This window comes from Triturus cristatus, chromosome 7 (assembly GCF_964204655.1).
Source record: "Triturus cristatus chromosome 7, aTriCri1.1, whole genome shotgun sequence".
In the NCBI taxonomy this organism is placed as follows: domain Eukaryota; kingdom Metazoa; phylum Chordata; class Amphibia; order Caudata; family Salamandridae; genus Triturus; species Triturus cristatus.
The window spans coordinates 740274630-740292665 of record NC_140590.1 but is presented as its reverse complement, the minus strand read 5'-3'; the positions used below and the strand labels follow the sequence as shown (position 1 = coordinate 740292665).

The 18036-nt window shown below is 45.9% G+C and overlaps 1 protein-coding gene across 1 annotated transcript in view; it reads right to left on the bottom strand.

Moving 5' to 3' along the window:
• Positions 1 to 17389, bottom strand: part of TIMP2 (TIMP metallopeptidase inhibitor 2) — a 201231-nt gene extending 183842 nt beyond the window's left edge. Inside the window, exon 1 of the mRNA XM_085617463.1 lies at positions 16599 to 17389. Coding sequence (XP_085473589.1) covers positions 16599 to 16731 — 133 coding nt within the window. The 5' untranslated portion in view covers positions 16732 to 17389. The remainder of the gene's footprint in view (positions 1 to 16598) is intronic.
• Between the last annotated feature and the right edge of the window lie 647 nt (positions 17390 to 18036).

Below are 18036 nucleotides of genomic sequence, written 5' to 3'. Positions count from 1 at the left end.
GACATGACTGATGTACATGACCTCACATCCTTCTACAATTCCACTTTACTCGAAATCCTGGACTCTACAACACCCCTCCAAGAAAAAAACGTCTCCTCAATAATTTCCAAACCTTGGTTCAAGGAGCCCCTGAACTCGGAGCGCTGCCGCCTAAGAGTTGCAGAGCATCTATGGAAATCTGCTCCTACCACTGATAACCTTGATCACCTTAGAAGGTTAAGGAACTCATACAATAGGAAGATTCTGAAGGCAAAGGCAGACTTCTTCAGAACCCAGCTGAACCAAGCTATCAACCGGCCCAAAAAACTTTTTTAAATCGTCAAGCAACAATCATGCAATACAACTAACTCTAGGGAACTAAATGACTTGGCCACACCTACCTATGATGTGCTTGCCAATTTTTTCCGCGAAAAGACTAAGACCATCGAGCTAGACATCCAATCCAAGAAGGTGCTCCCACAATCTATGGCCCAAGATACTAAATGTGGCGCTCTACTCAAAGTCCATTTTATTACTCCAGGGGAAGTCACAAAAAACAATGCATCATGGCACACCTTCTCGCCAATCTCTCAACAAATAATCGATAACACTCTTCAAGCAATCAACCCCCCTGCCTCCTGCCCTGTTCAGAATGTTAAAAACTACTATCCTTACTATGCTTGACCGCAACGCGCCTTGCTTAATGATACTCCTTGACCTGTCCTCTGCCTTCGATACGGTCAAGCATGACATACTTTTGTCCCTATTGGAACGAAGGATGGGCTTCTCGGGCACAGCGTTGCAATGGTTCTCCTCCTTCTTAAATGACAGAACACAAAGAATCAAGATGAAAAATTCAGTCTCGCAACCCTCTGTGGTCACCCTGGGTGTCCCTCAGGGATCAGCCCTATCACCCATTCTTTTCAACCTACTAATGGAGCCTTTGGCGCATGCACTGAAATCAGCGAACATTCTATACCACCTGTACGCGGACGACACCCAGCTGTATCTGAAAATCTCCACCCCAGAAGACTTCATTTCCCTCAACACTATTCCACTGAACAAGCAAAGCTGGCTCACTAACAACCACCTCATGCTGAATACCCAAAAAACTGAATTCATTCTCATCTCGTCACTGAGTCCCACACCTAAGTTAGACCTATGGTTAAAACACCTAACCTCCTTTGACTGTGTTCCCCTCATCATTGACTCAGCAAAATTCCTAGGAATCACCATAGACAAACAGTTGAATATGCAGTTGCACATCTCTAATGCCACCAAGAGAGCTAACCACAAGTTGAGTATACTAAGGAAACTCAAACCCTTCCTCCCTCAGGCCGATCTAAAAATGGCAGTGCAAGCCCTAGTGCTACCAAGATTAAACTATGGAAGCACCACTCTTTGTGGTCTCCCCAAATACAAGCTGGCTCCGCTGAGGGGATCACTTAATGCTGCAGCTAGACTGGTATCAGGAACCAAAAGAAATAGTCACATTTCTCTGACCCTGAAAGCCCTGAACTGGCTACCTTACGAGGCAAGAATACACCTAAAAGTGGCCTGCATGACCCACAAAGCAATACATAACAATACACCCAGTTACTTAGCTCTAAAGCTAGAAAGGTCTGGAGGTTGCAGACAACTTTGAATTGCGAGTACTTTCCTTCTGAAACCTCAATCCTTTCATAAGAAGAGAACTGGCGGCAGAGCTTTCTCAGGGATTGCACCAAAGATTTGGAACTCCTTACCTCCAGGGGTGCATGGAATCTCTTCCTTTACTGCATTAAAAAAAGAAGTAAAAATACTAGTAATGAACAAATTCACGCCCTAAGTCTTAATTCTAGGCTGACCCCGAGTCACCTATAAGATTCGCATATCATTGCCATCTCTGTTGGAATGTACGAGCCTATTATATGTAAGATTAATACCACAGCCACTTAATGCTCAATAACTGTATGTAGTGTAAAGCTTAGTTGGCCTCGGGTCCCCTTTATTATCTATATACTTTATACCCATTGTGAATCGAAGGAGTATATTATATGTTTGTTTGTTAGCACAATCACCTAATGCTCAATAACTGTATATTGTGCAATGTCCTGCAGATTCCCGGTCCCCTATGTTTGTTATCCATATATTATATATCTCTTTTGTACGAAAAGACACATTTGAATGCTTGTATACCACCTCATCCATTTATGTTTTTTTACTGTAAACTGTAAAGCGCTCTGATACCCTCGTGGGTCACGTTCGCGCTATATAAAACTTTATAAATAAATAAATACATAATTATGCAAGTTCCCCAGAAACAGCAAAAAGTAATTGAGAAAGTCACACATCTTATCATAACATTATGCATTATCCCCTCATACAACATTTTCCTTGGAGACTTCAACCTCCTTACAGACCTCTCTTGTAAGTACATGAATAAAGCACTCCTCAACATCCTAGACACTGTTAACATCAATCAACACATCACTGAACCAAACCAATCCAAAAGTAAAACCCTTGACCATGCTTTATCCAACACTAAAGCCAATCAATGCTATTGGCTCTATCGCTGGACTGATGTGACCACTCATCCCAGTCCTCATCCTCCAAACATTAGCTAGAAACCAAAGACGGACTAAATTGCCAAAAAACAGCACTACTCCTTCAATGATCAAAACTTCTTAATCTAGACCGTCATCCTTGACCAACCCAACAACTGATATTGACTCCCTCAGAAACATGCTCAACACCACTCTGATGGCCAATGCTGACAATCACACAAACACAAGAAAGTGCGCTTATTATAACCAATATCCTCCATTCCCTGACACACCCAAAAATTCACTGATAGAAGAACAATCATCCACAGACAAGAAAACAAGCAGTGCAAGACCCAAATATATGACATCACGGCCACATTCACCTTTAGCCAAACTTTCCAGAAATCCTTACAATAGACAAGTGCATTGTCATCTTTATTGACAACAGAAACAATATCGAACAGCACTAAGAAACCGCAAAGTAAACAACGGGCATCCTTCCCAACACTATTTACGACTTCTCAAAACAGACTTTCTTTAAAATGTTCACCCACTTATACTTGCTGTTGTTCTTGCTTTCATCAAAGAGGCCACTTTCAAACATAGTCTCTTTCCATTCCCCACTGTGAAAAGTCTCACCCAAGAAGCACTTACAGCACTGCTCAAAATAATTAATGTCTCTAATTTACAAGGCATATTTCCGGGCACAATTAAAGCATGATAAACCCTTCTGCTGCTGAAAAGGCCATTCTTGAACCCAACCGACTAACCAACTATCAGTCAATCACACATTTATCATAACCTGAAAACCATCAATATAGCAATAACTATCCAATTACAAAATCAAATTAACATCAGCTCTCTCCTTCACAATCACCAGTTGGGCTTCAGAACATGCTGCAGCACTGAGACAGCAACCATCCAATTTGTAGATGACATCCTTCTCATGATAAAATAGCGTGAACCTTTTCTTCTGAACTTACTTGACCTCTTAGCAGCTTTCAACACTGCTGTTTGTTAGACTCCACTGAACATGCAGTTCACTCTCTTGGGGTTGTCAACTCTGTTCTGCAGTGATTCTTCTCTTTCATCTCAAACTGCCATCAGCACATCCAGATAAGCTCATGCCGGTACGAGTGACAACATGTGGTTTGCAGAGTAATCCAAGGATTTGTCCTCTCACCTTTGGTTTTCTGTCTCGAGGCGGAGCTCCTCAGACACAAAGACATCCAACTGTACTTCAAAACCTACTTAAGCGCAGACATAATTCAAAGTTTTAGACATCACTCGCACAGTAGTAGCTTATACAAGAGCCTGAAGAAAGCCACGACACTCTCTAGGTCACAGGCTGAAACATGTTGATCTAATTCAGTACGATTCGATCTAATGGTTCCTGTCGTACATCTTGTTTCCTTTGTTGTTTTTAATCCTATCACAAGGCAGCCAGAATAAAGTAATGTGGTAAACCTTGTAGTTAGTTTTAAGTCACTTCACTATTAGCACTGCACCCCTCACTACAACTTGCTAGCTCACATTGGGTCTTAGGGATAACCCCTCTGAAAATTAAAACATCACTGAGCTCCTCCCTCGCAGTGAGGGGGTAGTAGCCCGCACCATGGCTAGGCTTCATGGTGCGGTGAGGATTCCCGATGGCGAACCATGTCACCTCTGGTGGGTGAGGGAAACCGCCCTTTAATGGGACACCTCCCTCTTAGTCAGTCTCTTTGCCTTTTCTCTCACTCTCTTTTGACAGACCCGAGGGTCGTCTTGTGTTTGACCTTGTAGCACTAAACATAAACAAGCCACTATTCCCCACTGCACCAACTAGGATTCAATTCTGTGGCTCTCTGATTACAGACACAGACCTCTACAGTGCATTATTCAATCAATCAATAAACTTTATTTCGATTCATACATAGAATCATAAAAGTATACACAGATTAAAAAAATTACATATATATATATTTTTTTTAAATATCCGTAGTACTTATTATATATCCATATTAAAATTTGCAATACATTTAGACTAAAAGGGTCACATATATGAGCATATTATAAAGTGCTTGTGTGTTCCATTTAGATAAAAATCCACATAGTAGTCTATTACAGAAGGTTTCCAATAATAATACTGTTCAATATCGATTTCTAATGTTGAGTGCCAATCTAATAAAACTAAGCACAGCGCTACATATAGCTGGAGTTGACAAGGACAATAAATACTCATAACCCTCTTTATAATAACGGGATCCAAAAGTTAACAAAACAGGCTTGATGAACTGGTTTCTTGGATCTTTATACAAAGCACAAAAGAGAATGAGGTGCACAGTGCTTTGTGAAACCTTATCATTACAAGGGCAAGGGGGTAGTCTCTCACACCACCCCCCTTGTTTTGTAAAAGCAAAAAGAAAATGCAGAGAGCTAAGACGAAACCTCTTCAGATAAAAACGCCATTGAGTATGCATGATATTCGATAGGTAAAACTGCTGCTGCAGCTTGCCCCTATTATATAGTGCATGCTCACTATTTCTTAACATACCTAACCTGGTACAATAAGCGTTTTTAATCATTAACTTAGACTCCTTGCCAACCATTTCGGGATTTTGAAATATTTGTCCCAACCCAATCTTGTAGAGGGTTTCCCTTACATATAGCAGCCATGGGATCTCCATAAAATAATCAAGCTTAAGGCAGTCTTGTAAGATTTCCTTTGTAAGCTTCAATTCTCCGCCAAACCTTGCTCCATAGCAACAAAGGAGAGACATGAATAATGTCACTAACAAAATCAATACCAACCTCAGTATGGCAGAAACTATTTGAGGTACCAGATGGGACAGATAAAAGGCGCTTTATAAACAGATACAGACCTCTACAGTGCATTAACTATATAGAGGTTTCATAATGTATGAAAGTGCATTGCCCACTGATTAACTTAACTTGCATTTATTTTTCATTTAAGCTGTGTCTTATTTTTTATGTAGTTACCTGGAGGTGAAAGATCGAAAAAAGTAACAGAATATATTCTTTTTAGCCAAGCCTTTGAACCCGCCCCCACGCTCACTCACTCTGCCACCACGGCGCCCAGCATCACAGTTCCCATACTGTGTTTTAATGCACTTCAACCACTCAACCACTGGGCTAGGAGCGGTGTTATAAGACTGACACTTAAGGCTGCTTCGACTAGAGGGAGGCAGGGAATCTGATGTTACCCGTTTTTCAGCTTGTACAGTATTTCATTTGTATGCACGCACAGACAGGTGCGCATAAACATCACATACATTAAAAGCCACGCTGCCTCACACAAACGACAGACAAGCACAGCGCCGGCCCCTGAGATGCCCAGACAGACACCTTCCCAGTTACACACTGACATCTCACACGGGCAGGTGTGCAAAGAGCCCGACAACTCTCTTTGGCCCATACATGTATCTCCAAACACAAAAACCGACAACCGTCACCTCACCTCCACAGTAATCGAGACACAAAGACCCATATACTGTAACCCCTTACCCGGCGCATCCAAACACAGAAACCCAGGCGCTGCCGTATCCGCATATATATAAACACAGAGAAAAAATACAGATACAACCATCTCCAAAGAATCTGTGCACGTAACCTAACCCCTCACACTGTCATCCCACGGTTATATGTATACGTAAATCTCTCATTTACAAGGCATATTTCTGGGCACAAACTCTCACACTATGGCCTCCACATGTATACGAGCAAAGGATACAGTGCACCAAAATTCTCAAAAACTGCCACCCTCACTGTGCACACAAACAGGCTCTCCCAGAGATAGCAGCACACATCATCTTAGAACATTTAGAAACATCTGTGAACAGAAATCGAGGCAGACCTACGGTCCCCACAAAGATCCCTGGGCGAATCCCAGTGGTTCACAGTTAGTCTCACCATCTCCGCCATCGAGCTATGTACATCGAATCCCCGTCACCACATGTAACAGTTTACAGAATCCATGTCACGGACGCTGTGACCCTGACAGATACGATGCCGTACTAATGCACAGATACTGTCACCTCTGCGGCTACCTGTAAGGCCCTAAGGGAACCCATGCAGCGCAGACGCCATAACAGAAATTGTGGCGTACCACGGGTTGGTAGGCCCTAATGCAAGGAAAGCAAAGAGACCTGTCACCCCGGCCACCTACCTCCTACTTCGCTAGGTCCAGGTGCCACTGCACCCGCTGAACTATTGATAACTACACACACCTCGACATAGAGTCTCATTTGTAAAAACATCACCCCAGAAATATCTCAAAGACAGTGTCACTCCTAGAAACCCTGATAAGCAGCCTGTCACATACTGACCCATACATGCCAATGCAAAGGCGTGTGCGCAAACACACGCATACAAAATACAAGACACAACTGTCACTTAACAGGTCCAGGGTCGGATTGGTAAAGCGGGCACTCGGGCGATGGCCGAGGGGCCGTATCGAAGTTCCAGCTGTGGGCTGTTTTTTTGGCAGCCTGGGGGGGCGATTTGGGCTGTGTCTGGTTCGTACAGATGTCGCCAGCGGGGGCCTGAGTGCCTTTCTGGAGGTAGATGGGCGTCCATTACCTCCCTTTTATCAACAGGCAGAGGTGTCACTCCCGTTCTCTTGCGGGACGGCCTTTTAATGTGTGCATGTTGAGCGGGGGCAGGGGGCCTGAGCAGAAGTGGACCCACATGTTTTAAGGTGTTTATCAAACTTCGCTGAAACAGTGTTTTGAGGAAAGGTGATATGCAAATGTGGGTCACTTTTTTCGCGTGTCCGGGCAGATTTCTAATCCCAATCCAGCCCTGCAGGTCTCCCTGACTTGCTGCGAGACTTCTGAAACAGATATCAAACGTCATACTCAGTGAGTGCATGTGTCAGTCCTCGAAGCTGTCTCCCTCACTTGTGCACTCTTTGGTTGCGAGTCTCTGTCATTAGGTTTGAATTACTGCTTGGAGCACAGCTTCAGTCGTTGGGCTCAAGCGCCACACTCTTGAACTTGGCATTTATGAGAGGAGAGCAAGGGAGGGGAGAGGAGAACAAGAGGGGAGGAGAGGAGAACAAGAGGGGAGGAGAGGAGGGGAGGAGAGAGGGAAAGGAGAGACTGACTGTCTCAGAGAAGCTTCTCATTCACTGAATATGAGTTAATAGTTCCACCTCTGACATGGACTGGTGTCCATAAGAGCACAAGTATAATGAAAAAATAACCAACAGTAACCACTGAAAAAACATTAACCTTGGGTTCTGCAACTTCGGGTCAATACCGCTTCAAAGGTAGTAAGTGCTATATAAATGCAATTACATTACAATATATAACCCTCCTTGCACACTAATGCTAATAACATGACACTCAGTGGTCGGCTGTCAATTGTAGTTCCTACAGGATACATAATAATTCCTGTATACTGCTTGACAATCTTACGTCATATAAGACAAGTCTGCCATGGGTCATGTCCATCACCCAGTATCGTACAAGTCCACAGCAATAAACCACCCGTCACCAACTGACCAGGCATGAAATACCTGAAAAGATCTGCCTTAAGCCGTTGACCAACGGAGGACTTGAATTAGTCCACCACTGTGGGTTCCAGCTAGCTGCATACCATGGTCACTTCTTGACATATCAAAAGGAAAATCATATATAGAATTACTTCAACAAAGTCTATCCCAGAAGATCTCCCCTCCATCTCTCCCTTCAACCTATGCCTGCTCAGGACCATAAACTTTAAACAAAATATGAAGTAACCAGCGAAGTGGACTATGCTTATAAGAAATAAAGGGACCTGAAGAGCTGCTCAAAGCTGCCTGCTTACTGAAAATCATAAAATGTGTGCCTCTCCCTCACACTTCATCATCTATCACACAGGGTTGTATGACAATAGGCTAGCATGTCTAAACAACATGTGCCTCTACTATGCGGCCCCAACAATGAATGCGTCTAAGCAGCGCATTCTATTACCATGCATGCCTTTACCACGCAATTTTGTGGTAAAGGCATGAGTGGTAAAGGGATGTGTGGTAAAGATCACACCTCAACCCCCGCCCTGAGACCTAAAAACTACCCCACCCCCAAGCCCTAAACACTAGCCCGACCCCCCACTGAGCCCTAAACACTATCCGACGCCCCCTGATCCCTAAACACTACCCCACTCTAAAGCCCTAAACACTACCCGACCCCCCTGAGCCCTAAACACTACCGAGCCCTAAACACTACCCGACGCCCCAAGCCCTAAGCACTACCCCAACCCTGAGCCCTAAAACCTACCTCGACCGCCTGAGCCATTAAAACTACCCCAACCCTTAAAACCCTTCCCCCCGCCCCCCCCAAACCCGGCGCCAGCCCCACTTGAACTTACTGCATCCTCTTCCAATCCTTCCTTTTCCTGGGCCCGCCCATCCCAGCATCTAGACAGCGCACTGCCTTAACCATGCATATGCGTGGTTAGGCATATGCGTGGTTAAGGCATATGCGTGGTTAAGGCATGCATGATTGAGCTTGTGGTTCAATGGCACATGTAGCTCTGTCCGTGTTGTAAAGGCAGTGTCCCATTAAACAGTTAAGTGCTGCGTCCCATAACACAATAGCCACACCTCATGGAAACACTTCCCACATATAAACAAAACAAAGACAACTTATTTCCAACCATACACAACACGGTGCAGCATGCTACCCATGTAGGCAAGCCTTTCAGCGCTCCCATAGTGGTAGTAAGCGCTACATTACAATTAGAATAAAATACAGTTCAATGGAAATTCTGTGCCAATGAGAAATTCTCATTGGACTTCCTCAGCTGGGTACATTTTCATCAAGTGAACCGAAAACTTGGTAAAATAAGAGACATTTTCTCCGAAATAGAGAAAGACACACATCTGGTGTTATTCTCCCTCCATAGGGGAGTCTGAGGCAGCGGAGCAGCTTATTTCATAACAAGCCTTACCCTTTCTGTGACTTTATTATTATCGCAGCGACAGTGGAGTAACCCAAAATGCCTATCCCGCACAAGTTAATGAGGGCACCATAGAATGTAGACTGATGGGGGCCGCCTCAAGGGGGGGGGGGGTTGCTTCCTGTGCCGCGGTGGTTCACGTTACACCCTTGCATAAGAACCGGGGAGCAGTCATTCTGTCACAGAATGGAACTGAAACAGACAGACCTCAGCTGACAATGCGTCAGCAGTTTCTGAGGCCAGGGATGGATGGCGCTCTGGTGGCTGTAAGCGGATGCTGTGCTCCCAGGCGCAGCGCTAGGAAGTGAAGTCATAGAAATAACAGCACATTCGGGCGCCCTCTCTAGCACGGAGAAGAATGCCGGTCGGTGGCGCAGGAGGGGATGTTTAGAGTGAAAGGAATGAAAGGCTGGACAGAGAGCGCGAGAGAGATGGGGTGAGACAAGAAGAGCAGTCTTCCCTTCTCCATGTACCTCTTGCTCTGTTTCGAGGACCCGGTTTGTCCCCATGCCCTCCCGCCTATCTCCATGTCTCACGTTCTCCCCCATGTGTACCTGCCTATTTATCTTCCTGTTCCTCTCTGTCCCTGTGTGTCCTTGCCCCACACCTGCCTCGTTGTCCTTTCCAAGGTCGTTCTTACTCCATTTTTGTCTCCCTGTCCCTTAGGCCATTCCTCTGTGTGTCTGCCCATCCCTCTCATCTTACTTATCTCATTCTGCCTTAGTTCTCCTCTTCCTCTATTTGCCTCCTCCATTCTCGCTCCCTGTGTGTCCCTGTGCCTCCTTCTCATTCCAACTCGTTCTTCCTTAGTCTCCTTGACACTCTGTCTGAATGTCTTCATATCCATCTGTCTCATCCCATTTGTGTTTGTCGAACGTGTGCTTCTTTTCCAATAGGGCGCTCCGAGTACACAGAAGTGCTGCAGCCCTCTGAGCGAGGGAGTTGCAGATACCCTAGAGGGCCAGCCTCGCACACAGGGTCACTTTACAACCAAGTATCACAACCCTGAGGCTCGAGCCACAGGATGGTGGTGCTGCACAGGCACATATTCACAAGCGCACACAAAAATACACACACATCCTTGACCCTTAATGACCCCTACTCTCAATAATGTACATCCTAAATGTGTCTGCCTTCCATGGGTATGCACCCCACACGTGTGACCCTCAATGATTACTATTTCCGTGAGCCGACCCTCAATAAGTCTTGACCCCTATGAATCAAACCTTCAGAATTCGAGGAACAAAGACTTCAACCCTAGTGAGTACCCCCTCAATTGGTTCATCATCGAAGTGTCCGCCCTTAATGAATCTGACCTTCAATAAATAAAACCCTGTTGAGTCCCATTTTCCATGGGTCCGTTTTTTCTATGAATACAATCCTCCATGGGTCCAATCTTCCATTGATCTGATCCTCAACACGTCTGATCCTTCATGAGTAATCCTTCTCGGGTCAGATCCCGCATGAGTCTGATCATTCACAGGTCTGATGTTCCGTGAGTATGATCATTCACGGGTCTGATGCTCCATGAGTGTGATCATTCATAGGTCTGATGCTCCATGAGTCTGATCATTCACAGGTCTGATGCTCCATGAGTCTGATCATTCACGGGTCTGATGCTCCATGAGTGTGATCATTCATAGGTCTGATGCTCCATGAGTCTGATCATTCACGGGTTTGATGCTCCATGATTCAGATCATTCACAGGTCTGATGCTCCATGAGTCTGATCATTCACGGGTTTGATGCTCCATGAGTCCAATCATTCACAGATCTGATGCTCCATGAGTCTGATCATTCACGGGTCTGATGCTCCATGAGTCTGATCATTCACAGGTCTGATGCTCCATGAGTCTGATCATTCACAGGTTTGATGCTCCATGAGTCCGATCATTCACAGATCTGATGCTCCATGAGTCTGATCATTCACGGGTCTGATGCTCCATGAGTCTGATCATTCACAGGTCTGATGCTCCATGAGTCTGATCATTCACGGGGGTTTGATTCTCCATGAGTCCGATCATTCACAGATCTGATGCTCCATGAGTCTGATCATTCACAGGTCTGATGCTCCATGAGTCTGATCATTCACGGGTTTGATGCTCCATGAGTCCGATCATTCACAGATCTGATGCTCCATGAGTCTGATCATTCACCGGTCTGATGCTCCATGAGTCTGATCATTCACAGGTCTGATGCTCCATGAGTCTGATCATTCACGGGTTTGATGCTCCATGAGTCCGATCATTCACAGATCTGATGCTCCATGAGTCTGATCATTCACAGGTTTGATGCTCCATGAGTCCGATCATTCACAGATCTGATGCTCCATGAGTCTGATCATTCACGGGTCTGATGCTGCATGAGTCTGATCATTCACAGGTCTGATGCTCCATGAGTCTGATCATTCACGGGTCTGATCATTCACGGGTTTGAGGCTCCATGAGTCCGATCATTCACAGATCTGATGCTCCATGAGTCTGATCATTCACGGGTTTGATGCTCCAAGAGTCTGATCATTCACAGGTCTGATGCTCCATGAGTCTGATCATTACATGGGTTTGATGCTCCATGAGTCTGATCATTCACGGGTCTGATGCTCCATGAGTCTGATCATTCACGGGTCTGATGCTCCATGAGTCTGATCATTCACAGGTCTGATGCTCCACGAGTCTGATCATTCACAGGTTTGATGCTCCAAGAGTCTGATCATTCACAGGTCTGATGCTCCATGAGTCTGATCATTCACAGGTTTGATGCTCCATGAGTCTGATCATTCACGGGTCTGATGCTCCATGAGTCTGATCATTCACAGGTCTGATGCTCCATGAGTCTGATCATTCACGGGTCTGATGCTCCATGAGTCTGATCATTCACGGGTCTGATGCTCCATGAGTCTGACGCTCCATTGGTCTGATCTATTATGGGTCTGATCTTCCTTCAGCCTAATCCTCTAGGAATCCAGACTTTCACGGATTCAATCCTCCATGAGCTTCAGCCTCTCTGGGCAATATCACACAGGGTTTTGGGAGCCCTGGCAAGAAATATTTTCGGGGCACCAGTTTGGAACAATTTTGAAAATTAATTACCTGTCGGTTTATTTGTATTCAAGCCCTATGTTACCTAACTATATTGAATTATACATTAAAGGTTAAGATACAAAAATACACAGAAGTGAGCTAGAGAGAAAGTTCACTTTCCCAGCAGGCCCATTGGAAGGTGGGGGCCCTGGATATTTGCCCCCTTTGCCCATGTTTTAAAACTTCTATGTCTGTGGGTCTGATCCTCCAGGCGCCTGGCCCTCCAGAAGTCTGATCTTCAACCATCGCGATCCTCCATGAGTCTGATCCTCCACGAGTCCGATACTCCAAGTGTACGAACCGCCAGGAGTCTGATTTTCCTTGGGTCTGATCCTTGAGTGCAATCCTCTGTCAGTCTGATCCTTAATAAGTTAATTTAATTCATGAGCCTCATCCTCCTTGGCTCTGATCCACCATGGATGCTATCCCCAAAAGCTTCAGCCTCTGTGAGTCTGAGCCTCCATGTGTCTGGACCTCCAGGAGTCTGACCCTTCTTCAATCTGACACTTCACGCATCTGACCCTCATTGCATCTGATCCTCCATAAGAGTGACCTCAAGTAAGTGTGTACCTCAATTAATCATGTCCTCCATATGTCAGTGTCCATGAAGTTGATCCTCCAGCATTCAATGTGTCCAACTTAACTAAGTCCAACCTTCAATGAATCCTCAGTATCCTCAGTCCTCAGTATGGTGGGGTTGGAATTCATTGCTGGGACTTGTTTTTACCTTGTGCTGGATTTGGTTTCCTTTGGTACTAGCAATGGCCGTTATTGTAGCAGGAATGGTACCCATCGCAATAAAATCACACATTATCTTCTTTTCAGGTCTATTGGCCCCCACTGTGAGAAGATTAATAATCAATCCTGTGTCAAACTAGTACCCATTTTCATAATAAATATAATGATGCTCCTTGTGGCATAATGAGTGCCCATTGTTAAAACACTAGCAACATTATGGCAAGAGAGCTGCTAATTATAATAAAACTATCCACCATGACTGTAGTAAGAGCATGGCCCTTTGTGAAAATAAGACTCATTGTGGCAGAGCCCGCATCCCTACTCAAGATAAGACTAACAAATGTCATTGCCGCAAGACTGCGGCCAAGCACCATGATAAGGACCAAAGACCATCATTATGACAAAACTGATGACAGTTATTTTGGCAGAAATTATGTCTAAAACCATGATTGGCTTAATATGGATTATTGCATCAAACACAGCGCTCATCCTCAGGAAGGAAATAATGGCAGTGATCATACCTGGTTTGGAGCCCATGGTCATAATAAGACTAACCTTCTTCATGACAGTAGTGGTTCCCATGGTCTCCATAAGGCTAACAGCTGCTGCCATGATACTTATGCCCACTGGGAAGATAGTTCTAAACCCCTCACTGTGACAGATCTGGTGATCATCTCCATAAGACTATTGACTCTAACTGTGGCAGGACTGGTGACCATCCCCATACTAGGAGCAATGGCGCCACTTTGGCAGGGCGAGTTTCCTTCTTGGAGATGCGACTAATGACCCTAATCATGGACCAACTGGTGCCCACTATCATAATGATAATTATTGTCATTGTGGGAGGATCACTGTTTATCATACTCATAAGACCAACGCGCCGTACTGTGAAAGAAACAGTGACCTTTGTGATGATAGGACTGACAGACTTATTAAGACAGGCATAATATCCAATGTTACATGGAGTTGGGCTGACCACACCGACCAAGGAAAATGCCTTTAACACCAGGCTATAGGACTGTGGGCTGTTTCACTGAATGAAAAGCATACTGTTCACCCCCCACTCCCACCTAAAGAGATCCCTGTCAACTCTCCCAATGACGCAACCCGTGCCCCCCCTTCCCAATCAAGTGTTCTCCCACTCATATTACCGCTGAAGGGTCCCCATCAGCTCCCTTCCTACCTTCCTAATGAGGCGATCCCTACCCCTTTTGAAATGAACTAGTCCCTCACTCACCTTGAAACTGAAGCAACCTAGGAACACATTTCAATTATAGCATTTCCAAACCTCCTTCCCAGTGAAGAGCCACTGCCCACCTTGCCATTAAACCAGTCTATCAGCGACTTTCCCACTGAAGTCTCCCTCGCTCACCTTCCCTTGAAGCGAATTTGGCCACTTTTCAAATAAACTTGTCTCTGCCCACCTTACCAATGAAATGACTCTTCCCACCGTACCAATGCAACGACTCCAGCTTACCCTTCATATAAACATGTCCCTCATACTCCCTCCCGATAAAGCAACCTTCGCCAACATCACAATGATGCAACACCTGCCTTCCTTTCAAATAAACCTGTCCCCATCCATCTTCCCTATAAAGTGATTCTCGCTCACAGTCACAATGAAGCAATCCCTACTCATCCTTCAGATAAACCTTTCCCCATCCACCTTCCCAGCGAAGGGAACCCCTTTTGATTTCAAATAAACTCGGCCCCAGCCACCTTTCAAATAAAATTGTGCTCTTCCACCTTCCCAGTGAAGTCACCCTCACCCACCGTCACAATGAAGTTACCCCTGGCTACCATTCAAATAAACCTTCCCATCCACCTGCCCAACAAATAGACTCTCGTCTACCATCACAATGGAACAACTCCAGCTCACCTTTTGAGAAAATAGTTCCTGGCCCATCATCTCCATGAAGTGCTCCCTCCGCCCATTTTTCCAAAGAAGCAAGCACTCACACAAGTTTCCAATTAAATGATTCCAAGAACAATTTCTCAATACAGGGGTCCATGCAACTTTTTCCAAATTGAGTTTCACCCCATCAAGCCTTCCAATGAACTGTTCCTGGGCTGACCTTCAAATAAAGAAGGGTTCCACTGCCAAACGTACCGATGAACTTCACCAAGACACACCTTCTTAATAAAGTGGCTCTCTGCCTAACATTCGAACAAGCATCCCCTTGCACATCTTTCTCAGTCACCAAGCGATCATCCCAATGAAGCGAAAGGACCCATCTTCGTGAGGGATATGGTCTACACTCTTCCCCCACCAATCATTCCAAGTAAGCTAAATTACCATTCTGCATAATTAAGTAGTCTCCATTCTCCACCCATCGATCATCCCAATGAAGCCAAACCGCCCATCTTCACAAGGAAACGGTCTACACTCTTCACCCACTGATCATTCAAGTAAGCTAAATTCCCACTCTGAATATTGAAGTAGTCTCCATTATTCACCCATCGATCATCCCAATTAAGCCAAACCACCCATCTTCACAAGGAACTGGTCTACACTCTGTGCTCACTGATCATTCTAAGAAAGCTAAATGATCATTCTTCATAATGGAGTGGTCTCCACTCTCCACATGCCTTTCCAGTGAAACATCCTACAACCCACTGCCCAAACACAGCTTTTCTGCCCAACTAACAACTAACAGACTTCTGCCCACATTCCTATTGAATATACCCCCACCCACCTTATTGAGGAAGATGTATCCTGCCCACCTTCTAATGAATCTGTGTCCTGCCCACATCATGTATGAAAGGATCTCTCGCACACATTCCCAGAGAACTACATTTGAAGCACACCATGCATAGCTTATCAAAGCAGTGGCTCCCTGCTTACCTTTCCAAGAGAACAGTCCCTCCTCTACCACAAAATAAAGAGGTGCCTTATACACTTGACCAATGAGGGGCTTACTGTCGAATTTTCCAGTCGTGTGGTCCGCCTTCCTTTTGAATCAATCTCCTACCCATCGTTAAAATGCAACCTTTCCAATTAAACCCTCATTTGGTCACCTGCCCAATAATCTGCTGCCCCACACCACTGAAATGAAGCCCTCTGCCTTCCCAATGATGCCAACTTACATCTCACACCCCATCCTACATGCACGGCTCTATCTGTCTTTCCAATGGAACAGTCCATCTCCTGAAAGGAGCCCACGCACAGTCTATTCATCTGTTCTAAAATCATCACTTCTCTTGTAGCCCTCTGGATCATGGTCTTCTCATAGGCTCCCATTCCTACCTATCTATATCCCCACAGTCCCTTTGGACGGTCTCCTTGACATATCACTCCTGGAAGAGATCTCAAGTGGCACTGGGGCACTTACCTACATCTGCGTTGCAAAAGGCTTGCTGGGGGTGAATCGGGGAGCAGCTGCAGGCTTCAGAGAGGTGATCCGCAGGCCAGAGCACAAGCAGGACGGCCAAGAAGGCAAAGACATCCCTCAGAGTAGCTGCCATCGTCTTTGAAGCTCTTGGATTCAGAAAGGACAAGACGAGTTCACCAACGCTTGAGATGGAGAATTGAGCTGATCAAAGTAGTTCACTTGAGGACTGAGCCCACGCCACCAGCAAAGGTCACAAGAGGGACCGGAAGAATGAAGCCACCACCGTAGGCCAGTGTAGGACTGGAGCCACCAACGCTGCCTACAAAAGCCTTATTGAAAACAGACGGTATCCTGAGCCAGCCCAGGCCACGCCAAAACTTCAGTGCGAAGGAGGGTGGAAGACGCTCCTCTGAGGACAACACTCTTCTCAAATTCAAATACCCTTCCGCTGTATCATAACCACAATAAAAATAGAGAGAAAAGCAATAACCCCTCCAAGAATCCAGAAGGGGCTATTCGTTGAGACGTCGGGTGAAAACTGCTCGGGGATCGCCCTGAAAGACTGGGTCTGATCAATCAAGCCGATGCTGGGGAGACAGCGCAGCAAGAGTGGGATGACAGCGAGGACACACAATGATGGATCGGCGCTGGCGCTCGGGTCACACTGTCCACACTGTCCGTGTCACCTGGATGCTGCCTCTTCTGTCGCGCCTGCTGCCTGCCCGCCCGCCTGCTGCCTTCTATGGACGTGTTTTCCTGCTCCTCTGGAGCCTGGCTGGTTTTTTTCTAACGGTCACTGGGGATTGTCCGCTCCTCCTCTTGTGGCAAAAAGCCAAGTACACTGTGTAGCTTGTGTGCAGCCACAAGCCGTCCCTTCTCTGCCCACTCCCTGCTTATATCAGTCACTCCCTCCCCAAATCTCTCCCCTTCAGTGTTTTCTGTTCCTCCCTCCTTGAGTGTCTCCCCTCCTCTTCCTCCCTCACAAGTCCTTCGCCCCTCCCTCTGTCTCCCCCTGCTGCTCAGCCCCCTTCAGCTTCTCCTCTTTTTCCCAGATTCTGTGCGTCGGTCTCTCTCTTCCCCTCCCCTCTGTCTCAGCCCTTCTTAGCCTCTCTCATCTTTTTTCCGGGGTCTTCTTCCTCCCTGTCTGTCTCGCCGCCTCCATCCCGCATTCTGTCTCATGTTTTTTCTAATCAATTACTCTTTCTCCTCTCTGTCTCTCCCTCTTCCTCCGTCCCAGTCTTCCACTAATTTGCCCTCACTCAGTCTTTCTTCCCCATCACTCTTTTTTCCCTATGTACTCTAATACCGTTCCCCCCTCAACCTCTTTCTTCCCCGTCCCACGTCTGCCCCATTCCCCCTCTCTCTTCTCTCGACTCTTTCTTCCGGATTCTCCCCCCTTTCTGTGTATCCTCTGCCTGCATTCCGCAGTCTCTCGCTA